This window comes from Eleutherodactylus coqui, chromosome 10, assembly GCF_035609145.1.
Source record: "Eleutherodactylus coqui strain aEleCoq1 chromosome 10, aEleCoq1.hap1, whole genome shotgun sequence".
Lineage (NCBI taxonomy): Eukaryota > Metazoa > Chordata > Amphibia > Anura > Eleutherodactylidae > Eleutherodactylus > Eleutherodactylus coqui.
Genome location: NC_089846.1, coordinates 81,277,029 through 81,289,399, shown reverse-complemented (window position 1 = coordinate 81,289,399; position 12,371 = coordinate 81,277,029). Strand labels below are relative to the sequence as shown.

General features: G+C 42.5%; 1 protein-coding gene across 2 annotated transcripts in view; it reads right to left on the bottom strand.

The window, feature by feature from the left end:
* The window catches only part of DIAPH2 (diaphanous related formin 2), a 1,247,874-nt gene that overhangs the window by 855,805 nt on the left and 379,698 nt on the right, over window positions 1-12,371 (bottom strand). For both annotated transcript variants that reach the window (XM_066581425.1, XM_066581424.1), the window contains one exon: window positions 9,970-10,074. In XM_066581425.1, coding sequence (XP_066437522.1) covers window positions 9,970-10,074 — 105 coding nt within the window. The remainder of the gene's footprint in view (window positions 1-9,969; window positions 10,075-12,371) is intronic.

Genomic DNA, 12,371 nt, shown 5'->3' with positions numbered 1-12,371 from the left:
GGTATATATTTTTAGTGTAACACATTTCTGGATGAATTGCAGGAAAGGGGTTATATATTTAACCCCTTTCCGACCATTCATCCTGCGATCGCCGGCAGCCCATTGCATTCAGTGGAACATGCTGTATTGCCGCTCCATTGAATTCAATGGGCAAACATTGTTCTTCTCTGCTACAGCTGTTACAGCTGTGCCAGAGAAGAAGGATTTGTCTTCTATATGTTCTCAATGGGGTCAGCGCTGCTGCCGCTGGCCCCATTGAGCGCATATAGAATGCATCCATAGCGAGCAGCGGGAGGGGCAGATTTCAATACTCGGGTGACACCTTATCTCCCCAGCCACTCACAGCAGGGGGGTGGTATAGGGCTTAAACGTTGCAGGGGGAAGTTGTAATGCCTTCCCTGTCTTTATATTGGCCAAAAAAAAGCGCTAACGTCTCAGGGAAGAAAGTTTAATTTACCAGAACACCGCAAGGTGTTCGTTACGAATAACGAACATCCCGAACACCCTAATATTCGCACGAATATCAAGCTCGGACGAACGCGTTCGCTCATCTCTACTAAGGATCCTTTAAGTGATAAATCATTTGTAGGAGCGAACAACGAGAGAGTTCACTTGTGCGAACAGTTTATACATGCAGATAAATCACTTAAATTTCTTTTGTTCAATTGTTCACATTGTTCATAACCGTGAATATGAACAACTGAATGCTCACTATATACATGTAACGAGCGAATAATGATTTTTATGCCTGCACAAAATGATTCACGAACAATTCATTCGTCGTTGAATCATTGGCCGTGTTTAAACTGATCAATTTTCATTCAAATTTGTATGATCCAACGATTATTTGACTGATAAAGGGCCCTAATATAGGGGAAGCAAGGATAGGATTGGATGGGGACAGGTCTATGGAGCGTGCACTAGCCCTTTAAAATAAGGGACGGTAACATGGGCAGGTCCTGTAAGCAGAAACCTGGCAGCAAGCATAATGCCGAGAGGACGGAGCTTGGCATGTGGTAGAAGAGAGATGGCAGTGACCAGCTGCGTTTATAAAGGCAGGTAAGCTGCGGTGATAGTGCTTTGTGACACTGTACATGACTAGATGAGGTGCAAACCAAAATTTCTGACACGAGTGTTTTGTGGTGACAACTTGTGATTAGCAACTAATCAAATAATCGGTTTCTGTTGGTTTTGGGCCAATTTCACAAAAATCATCATGAATCGGGACATTCTCTTCCTACTCTAATTAAAGTCAGTGGAAGTGAAAATTGGGTACACAAATAAATATATCCTTCAGAAGGTTCCCAATGCAGCCAAAGACCCCCAAGGTGCATGGGAATTCAGCCACACATCTGGGAAACACTGTGCTCCTCCCAAAAATTGGTCAAAATAGTGTACAGTGGTCCAATCATAGTACAGCGGTGTCACTGAAAAGAAAAGAAGGCCTTATACATAGACACTAGCCCAGGGGAACAGCTAGTCTTCAAGGGCTCAATGTGGCAGGCCCCTGCCAATCTGGATTGGTCACCAATAGCTAGAAATGGGACAACTCCTTTAAAGGGGTTGGCCACTTTCTACAAATTTAGCCAGAGATGTGGGAACAAGATTATACTGACAGGAGGAGTAAATAGGTATTACCAGCACAGCCAACAGAGTTTGCATTTGTAGAGTGCCACCCACTCCTAGAGCAATGGCTAACTCATGGCAAGCAGGTAGTTCCTATCCAGAACATGGCTGTTGATGGAGAAGAACATAACGTGACCCATCCATCAGCAGCCCTATTTGAATAAGGCTGTGCACTGCATTGTACATGTGCTACTTGCTAATGCTATGTGTAGTATTATTGGAGGCCACTGTCAAAGCATGTGTCATTCCAAAAAAAGCCATGTTATAGGCGGGAGTTTCATGCTTGCAACAAGTCAGCCACCGCTACAGGAGGTGGTGGCACTTCCTAAGCTGTACTGGTGAAACCAATTTACGCTACTGATGAAAATAAACTTCTACTTGCATCCCTATTAAAATTAGTAGAACCTAGCCAACCCTTTAAAATGACCCTCCAATTACCGGACAAGATTCAGTTACAGAACAAATGGGGAGGGAGGTAATTACCTGCAATTGTACTTTTCTACCGCCCCTCAGATCCACCAGCTCTAAGTCCCATTTTTGGCCTTCCTAGATAGCCGCCCTAATTTTCTAACTACCTAATGCACACTGCGCACTGGAGAGAAGAACAGCTGCAGGTAATGTACTCCTTCCATTCCCAGGACAGAATTTCATCCTGAAACCAGAGGGCCGCTTTAATGGAGTTGGATTAATTAGGATATGTAGCCAATATTGCTCTTCTGATAGACAAGGACAATGGGACCCTATTTTAGGTTGGCCCTATCTGTCTCTCCATGGGTGGTGTGAATCTGACTAAGGCTTCCCTTCTTTACTAGCACCTCCGTAGAAAGGAGAAAGACCTGAGTAGGGCTATTCTTTTCTCATGCCTCACAATGAGAGTTAAGATTTCATGAACCACCACATGAAGAATGGCCCTATATTGATTTCTGCGGTGGGGCCACTCGCCGCTATGGACAATACTTTTCGCTTTTCTTTATGATTCTCTACACAATTCTTCTCATGAAAGAGCAAATAAAATGTTATGAAGAACAAAATAAGAGAAAATAAAAAGACATTTCTAAGACGTCTTTTATTTGAAGCCCAAATATGAGCATCTCCCAGTTGTATTATTACTGTCCATTATTATTTTTTATTACTACGAGGAACAGATGAAACTAAACACTTCCACATCTCCTAATTAAAAGATAAAAAGAGGAGATAAGAGCTGGTGAGCGTGCGGCCTCACAGAAGGTGCACCTTTATTAAAATTACCGACTGCAGAATATTAAAGTTTAGATAGGAATTATTTTAAGTTTTCTGAAGTTCATTAAAAATAGATTATTTGCATTTCTAGAATTTTTCCTTCACTGATTATTTTATAGTTCTCTTTGAAAGTTCTCTTTTTATGAGGGAAAGCCTCAGCGATCAGCGGTAATCTGGGGCCAGTGTTCATTTTTCCTGCAGCGCCATCACAGGGCAAATGAAACATTACACATTTCCTATTGAATGGGCTCTCCAGGAAATGCATGGATGTGTTGAGTCCTGCAGGGGAAGGAAAGCTCTTTGTAACCGTTTTCTATTCTGGCTGGCAAAAGTGGGTCTGCAATGGAGACTTCATCTACACTATTAACTCAGAATAGGGTATTTGAAAAGTGCTTTGTAACATAGGCAACCCCGTCACCTCTTTAACATTTCCAAAATGTAAAGTTAAAAAATAGTATTATGTTTTTTTGTCACATTTCTGCAGTATTGTATTAGCTGTATGATATTTAATGATATGAGCCCACATACCCCTGTTAAGTCACTACAGCTGACACTGATAAGAAACAGATCTAGTAGAGTTGAATTTGCAATTTTCTTTTTTTATCAATATGATACTTTAATGACTTAAAATAATGGAATTTTTTGTGTGGAGAAACCCTTCCTGATATCACCATAAGGGCTTAGTCACACGGGCGCATCGGCGCCCGTGTTACTGCAGATAGAAGATGACCGCACTTCAGGACAGATGTCTCTCTGCAGCAGTCATGTGTTCTTTCTCTAGCGCTGCAGGTAGTCGTCCGTCATGAAGTACGGCCGCCTTCTTCCTGCAGTAAGGGCTCAGTCACACGGGTGCATCGACGCCCGTGTACGGGTGCATAGATAGATAGATAGATAGATAGATAGATAGATAGATAGATATGAGATATGTAGATAGATAGATAGAGAGAGATATAGATAGATAGATAGATAGATAAATAGATATGAGATAGATAGATAGATAGATAGATATGAGATAGATAGATAGATAGATAGATAGATAGATAGATAGATAGATAGATAGATAGATAGATATGAGATATGTAGATAGATAGATAGAGAGAGATATAGATAGATAGATAGATAAATAGATATGAGATAGATAGATAGATAGATAGATAGATAGATAGATAGATAGATAGATAGATAGATATGAGATAGATAGATATAGATAGATAGATATGAGATAGATAGATAGATAGATAGATAGATAGATATGAGATATATGGATAGATATGTAGATAGATAGATATGACATAGATAGATAGATAGATAGATAGATAGATAGATATGACATAGATAGATAAAAGATAGATAGATAGATAGATATGAGATATGTAGATAGATAGATAGATAGATAGATAGATAGATAGATAGATAGATATTAGCTGGATAGATTAATAGATAGATAGATAGATAGATAGATAGATAGATAGATAGATAGATAGATATGAGATAGATAGATAGATAGATAGATAGATAGATAGATAGATATGAGATAGATAGATAGATGGATAGATAGATAGATAGATATGAGATAGATAGATATCAATCTCTCAGTTCTTCAGGCTCCATAATATGATGCCTGCAGTTTGGACAGCCTGTTCCAGCAGACAGACCCCCATTAAATCATATGCCACAAGCTCTAAAAATATACAAACTAAAAAAAAATCTCCTTACTATAAATATAAGGATTCACTTTATCGTTTCTTTTACTTATATTTGCAGTTTTATAACATACAGAATATTTTAAGGGCTGATCCATAAATGACTATATCTTGATCTGACAGATTACTAGATTAGGTCACATATTATTCCGCCTCGTGATTCCCAGAAATAGTAAATGTTCATCAATCACGGAGTAACCGCAGTTTATTCGGACTCGCCCGCATCCTGTGCTGCATCAGTTTTTAATAAAAGCGACACAATGTTAATGATTAAATGTAACAATCTAGGAATATCTTTAAGAAAATGGGAAAAAGATAAAAATGAATATTTTTAAGAAGGCGCTGCTGTTTATCTGTAAATATGGGGAATGACATACATTAGCTGTTGGTTTGAGGCTAATAGTCATTTGCTTTAAAGCACTTTTACAAGCTCGTGTTACAAGTCTCAGATAGCGGCGTGCATATTTCTAAGCCGATGGCTCCACGAAGTCCAGAGCCGCAGCTCATTAAACGCTAATGCATTCAGGATTATTGTAATGTGATTTACGGAGCAACTTTCTGATTGTTCACAAGTTCTTTAGGGTTTAGGTTACAATGAAGAAACTTGATTACTGCGGCTTCTCAATAGCCTGTGAAGCTAAGTCCTTTCTTGCTTGTGGCGTTCCTGATAGAGTAGTAGATGAACCTGTAGGGCTATGACTAGTCATGCTATGGTAAAAGTAGGACACAGAACCCTTGAACTGGTCTAAACCGGTGGTCTTTGTCTTGGGGGGAGGGGAAAAATCAAGCCAAGTAGACATTCAAAAACGGTGATCATCAACCTGTGGCTTTCAAGGTGTTGTGAAACTACAACCCCTAGCATGCTATGGTAGCTGGTTGGGCATGGTGAAATTGATAGTGTAGTTTCACAACATCTGGAGATCCATAAGAAGACGAACCTTGAAAGATGCCTCACTAAGACTGATGATGAGCTATTATCCAGGGCCTCAATGATCTGCTATATTTTAACAAGTTGTAATTTCCTCATCAGTGTCATCATAATGGTCTGTCCACGAACTATACAGGTGTGCCGGATGTCCAGAGGAAAAGATGCATTTTTTATAGTCACATTGGCTGAAAAGGTTGGAACTGAATGGGCACTTCCCTCTCAGAACAGCTTTAGGCCTCATGTACACGGGACAATTCTGATTTACAACTCACAGCGTTTTTCCCGTGCGCGGATCTGCATCCCATAGGGATGCATTGGACACCCGCAGGTAGTTAAATAGCTGCGGATGTCATTTTTCTCTTCAGGCGCAGATTCGCGTGCGGGAAAAAAAACGCGACATGCTCCATTTTCGTGCGGGTCTCCCGCGGGGATGGCCCCCGCAGGCTTCTGTTGAAGGCTATGGAAGCCGTCCGGATCCGCGGTACACCTGCACCAGAATTAAAATTCACCTGTCCTGGACGCTGCGGGTCTCCCCTCCGTCGCGGCCGGATCTTCTTTCTTCGGCCTGGCGGATGTGCCCGGCGCATGCACGCGGCACGCTGCTGGCGTGCCGAGCATATCTGCCGGGCCGAAGAAAGAAGATCCGGCCGCGACGGAGGGGAGACACGCAGCGTCCAGGACAGGTGAGTTTATTCTTATTTTCTGGCCTCCTGTCCCTGGGAAAAGAGGGACCCGCTGCGGATTCTGCTTGGAGAATTTGCGGTGGGCCTGATTTTCCTCGTGGACATGAGGCCTTATACACTACACTAAAACAGACAACCATTTCTAATCCTCAATATTAGGCTTCTCTAGTTGGTTAGGCAGGTGCAGATATGTGAAAATATCAAATACAACAGTTCTTATCCATCCTTGGCCCCAGCGATCCAGCCCCATGATTGTTCTGGTCTCTGCTGACAGCAGAAGTGAGGTAACTACTGCCTGCCAATCAGAGGTCACAGTGTCAACTATCAGAACTCCTGGCATCATGGCGCCCAGGATGTAAGCATTGATGCTAGTAGAACAGGTGGTGATGCTGTGGCCTCTGATTGGCAGACAGCAGTCAGCTGACTTTCACTGTCAACAGAGACTAAGACGACTGTGGGGCTGCAATGCTGGATCGCCAGGGCTGAGGACGGTTAAGCTCTGCTGTATTTGTTATTTTCACAAATTTGCACCTGCCATAGAATTTTCAAAAAGTAATTGCACAACTCTTTTAAAATGCTAAGAGTCCAACCTCCAGCATCCCCACCGATTAGTTGTTTAAAAGGGCCATGGTGCGTTAGTTGGAACCATTTCATAGTTTATCACATCCATACTTTCCCACAACTTTATCCCATTCAAGTCACTGGGTCTGAGCTGCAGTATCAGACATGGCTGTTACTCGCTAGAACAGTGTTGCCCAACTCCATTCCTCAGGGACCACCAACAGGTCATGTTTTCAGGATTTCCTCAGTATTGTACGGGTGATGTAATTATTGTCGATGTCTCAGACATTGCCACAGGTGTTCTCACTATAGGATATCCTGAAAACATGACCTGTTGGTGGTCACTGAGGACTGGAGTTGAGGAGCCCTGGGCTAGAGCACCAAGGCCCCTTCCTACAGCTGATCAGCAGGGATGCCATGAGTCGGACCCCCACCGATGCAATATCTTAAAGAAGACTCCTTTAGCTGATCTGCTGTATTGTATCCCCTGTATGATCAGTGCTAGGTCAGGGCAAGTCTTCGGTTTTTGTATATAAACAAATGTTTCCATTCACTGATTGCAAAAACATGAAAACGGTGAGGGATTGAAACGCAAAGGGGCTTATATACTAATACTTTCTAATAGTTGGACAGTGCACATTTAGACTAGACAGCCTAACAATGGGTCAGATTTATCACAGTAATTCTGCTGACGGATAAATCTGGCGAATTTTAGGATTATCTAGTCTAACTTTATGCCACATTTTAGTTGCCATAGTTTATGATACAAATTGCACAACTTTTTGGTACATTTTTGCGTATAGTGTCACAATTATGCCATGCCTTCTCTACTAAGAAATCTCTCTTTGCCGGACACAGAAGAAAGTATCCAAAAGCGTCAAAAACACAAAGTAAATGTGTCGCAAAGCATACTTAACAGTATACAATTTTCAATAGTACAAAAGCCACAAAGCCTACAGTCACATTAATTATCAATATGGGATAATTAAAGGAATTGTCCAGGACTAGATCATTAATGATTAGAGATGAGCGAGCACCAAAATGCTCGGGTGCTCGTTACTCGGGACGATATTTTCGCGATGCTCGAGGGTTCGTTTCGAGTAACGAACCCCATTGAAGTCAATGGGCGACCCGAGCATTTTTGTATATCGCCGATGCTCGCTAAGGTTTTAATTTGTGAAAATCGGGGCAATTCAAGAAAGTGATGGGAATGACACAGCAACGGATAGGGCAGGCGAGGGGCTACATGTTGGGCTGCATCTCAAGTTCCCAGGTCCCACTATTAAGTCACAATAGCGGCAAGAGTGCCCCCCCCCCCCCCCCCCGCACTGTCAGCATAAAGATCTTTCTCCTCTGCCATAGCTCTAACAGCTGTGGCAGAGAAGAACGATGTTAGCCCATTGAATTCAATGGAGCCGGCAATACAGCAGGTTCCACTGAAAGCAATGGGCTGCCGGCGTGCGCGGGATGAATTGTCGGGAAGGGCTTAAATATATAAGCCCTTCCCTGCAATTCATCCAGAAATGTGTAAAAATAAAAATATATACCGTATATACCGGCGTATAAGGCGACGGGGCGTATAAGACGACCCCCCAACTGTCACCTTATACGCCGGGAATACAGCGGAGCAAAGAATAAAAATCATTACTCACTTCCCCCGGCGTTCTGCGGCGCTGCTGCAGGCTGTCGCTCCCTCCTGGTCCCCAGCAGAGCATTGCTTTCTGGACGCAGAGCCTGAAATCTCCGCCTCCAGAAAACACACATGCCTTCAGCCAATCACAGCCAATGACAATGATGTCATTGAATGGCTGTGATTGGCTGAAGGCACATGTGTTTTCTGGAGGCGGGGATTTCAAGCCCTGCATCCAGAAACCAATGCTCTGCCGGGGACCAGGAGGGAGCGACAGCCTGCAGCAGCGCCGCAGAACGCCGGGGGAAGTGAGTAATGATTTTTATTCTTTGCTCCGCTGTATTCCCGGCGTATAAGGTGACAGTTGGGGGGTCGTCTTATACGCCCCGTCGCCTTATACGCCGGTATATACGGTATACATTTTTATTGTAACACATTTCTGGATGAATTGCAGGGAAGGGCTTATATATTTAAGCCCTTCCCGACAATTCATCCCGCGATCGCCGGCAGCCCATTGCTTTCAGTGGAACCTGCTGTATTGCTGGCTCCATTGAATTCAATGGGCAAACATCGTTCTTCTCTGCCACAGCTGTAACAGCTGTGGCAGAGAAGAATGATTTGTCTGCTATATGTTCTCAATGGGGTCGGCGCTGCTGCCGCCGGCCCCATTGAGCGCATATAGAGAAGAGAACAGGAATCGCAGATCGCACATAGGTGCGATCTGCGATTTCTATGGCCTAAGAAGGACCGTTGGGGTTCTTGAAGGCTAAAATCACTCCTAACGCTCTCCCTATAGCAGCTCCGGCATCAACAGCACTTTCCCTGAACTATGTCAGAATGCATCTGTGGCGAGCCGCGGGAGGGGCAGATTTTAATACTCGGGTGACACCTGATCTCGCCAGCCACTCACTGCAGGGGGGTGGTATAGGGCTTGAACGTTGCAGGGGGAAGTTGTAATGCATTCCCTGTCTTTCTATTGGCCAGAAAAGCGCGCAAATTTCTCAGGGAAGAAAATGAAAGTGACTCGAACACCGCATGGTACTCGTCTCGAGTAACGAGCATCTCGAACACCCTAATACTCGAACGAGTATCAAGCTCGGACGAGTATGCTCGCTCATCTCTATTAATGATCCATCTATGAAGTGAATGACAACTTTGCCTGCAATACCATTCCAGGCCACTGTAGAGTGTTTGGAGGTGTATGTTTCTTGCTCCATACCCTCACAGAGTAGCCTGAAAATTGCTAGGGGTCACGGATGGTGGACCCTGCTGATCAGCAATTGGTGACTTACCCTGTGAATAGGTCATCTATTATCCAGTCCTGAAAAAAACTCTTAATGCTTTACTTACAGAAAAATGAACACCCCCTTTAAATCAGTCATGTAATAATAACCTTTTGAGTAACCATAACTTTTCGTATAAGAATACAGCCCTAGAGGCAAGAATGGTTTGCCTGGATATAAACCTAGAAATTATGTCTTTTGTGTACTAAAGGGTTAAAATATCCAAGAAAGATAAAACTTTTGACTTTAATCGGAAACATACATGATGCATCTCAGTGAATTTTCCTGACATAAAGTCTATATTTTGCTTTATTACCTGTGTCCGCAGCTGCTGGATTTCAGTTTCCAACTCTTTGATTTTCTCCTCTCGTTTCTGAAGCTCGGCCTGCGCCTCCTGTCGTGCCGTGAACTCTTCATCAAACTGCAAGGATCAGAGCAGAAAGCCATCATTTCCAATAGACTCTGTGCTAAATGTTCAAGGGAAGCTTTAAATGTGCCGCTTTGATAAGGTTTGAAGAATAATACAACACAGCAAAAGCAGTACTCACTCCGCAAAGTAAATCACCCTTGTTAACCTCATTACAGCAATGTACTGTGTACATGCATTCAATTAATCTAAGATGTCTTCAGGAAAGCGAGAGCTTGAGGCCATCACCACGGAATAGTGACAATTGAATCAAGCTTCCACTCCATGTGTAACACAACAAACTGATAAATCCAAAGTAGCGGTCTAGGACCGAAAAAAAAGTCTTAGATCACTTTTGGAATAGTAACAAAGACAAGTAAGATCAACCTGTGTGTGTCGAGTGATCAGTCTACTTTTTAAGATGGTGTCAACATGGACATCACCGCCTATATTTGTGTTTCATTGAAAAAGATTAGACTGGCCCACCAAAGTACCACATGATTCAATGGTGGCCTAGGTTATGGCACAATAATGGTCCGACAGTAGAAAATCCTTATTTGAAGTTAGTTTTTTACCAATGACTTGCTACTATTCACAAATGACCTCAGATGCTACTGATAATACTTTATGGTCTGTACAATTATAAGAACAAAGATTGCAATGCAATTAGCAATGGATGTGCAGTCGCTTTATATTTGGATGGCGGGTGGGCACTAACAGTTATTTCCCCAGGAGGGCCTAAGAAACCCACGTTTGGCATTAATGGTAGATGTCTACTCAAACGTTGAGTTCCATGGCATCTCAGGTCTCTATGGGGGAGAAATCAAGGTAACACAGTATTTTAGGCTGAAAGGAGACAATGTCCATCTAGTTCCACCTGTTCCATCTAGTTCAGGTAAATAACCGTAAACTCTGTGCTGAAATTCTCTCTAAAATTATCAATAATACAATTACGAAGAGTGAATTAACCTGTCCATACTCTTGGATACATCCTTACTAAAAGGGTCAACTGTGTTTGCAAAAGAAAGATGCATTCTTGAAAGTTCCATCATTTTGTCAAAGTATTTTGTAGATTTCTTTTTTTTTACTAATGGTGTATTATTTCTATTGTGTGGCCATTTATTGTATAATATTGGAATGTCCAATGTGATGCTGGCTTCCATTAAGGGGTTGATCCAAGATGCCCTTTTATTACCTATACATAGAATAGCTGATAAAAGTATGATCGGGGGGGGCGTCTTACCACTTCCACTGGCGCCAAGATTGGGGGTCCTGTTTCCCTTTTTCCTCATCGCTGCATGGATGCTTTTCCCACCCACCATAATGACAAAAAATAATGCAGCTGTGGTAGCTCATGTGTGGCTGCCGCTCCATTCTTTTCAGTGATAGAAGAACCCGAGTGCTTGTAAATGGCTATTTCAGCAATCCCATTGAAAATTAATGGAGTGGCACCGAGGATGCTGGAAGCTTTGGTCTCCAGTTTAGCAGGCTTACATTTGACTATACTATTCTGCTTTGCCAAAATGCTGGAAGAGGATGGAAACCTACTAAAATAAAGACCAAAGCTTGCAGCTTTGGTTTCATTGTACAGGCTGACCATAGACATTAAAGTCTTGTAGACAATATGTCATCTACATAACTCATTGTTAAATTAATACTTCCAAAAACATGGTTTTGTTGCTACAGCCAACAACAAGGTATATTATGCTGCACCTCCCTTTGAGATGACCTACAAATATAGCAGAGCTACAGTATAGGTTTATCATCTGTCACCATACTTCATAATGTCTTATCTATGGTTCTCAAAAGGACTACAACTATCTTAAAGTGACCTTTCACTTTCGGGGGAAAAGGGTGGATTGGTTTCTTATCTGTACGTTCTGTTTCTGACCCTTTATCCTGCCAGTTTTGGTTTTGTTCTTCAGCTGGCCAAGATGGCCACTGACATATTTAGATTACCAGAGCATTTATAGTGCATTGGTAGTGCTCATATGATCAGCGTTGGGCAATCACAGAGCACTTCATTAAATTACTAGAAAATGGTGTCCATCATGAAGCCTGATAACAAAGGACGGAACCAGTTGAACTGAGGGTCCAGAAAGAGAAGACAAAATACAGGTAAGATACCCCTCCACGTCACGGGAAAAGCAGGATTTCCAGTACTCTCATAATAAAATATAACTTTTAATGCATCTTTTAAGAGGCAATGCAGTGGGAGCACTTACATGTTTCAAGCCATATAATCCTGTCCTGGCCTTCCACCCTTCAGTCTTAGGACAGGATTTTGTCCTGAAGCTGGATGATCACTTTAA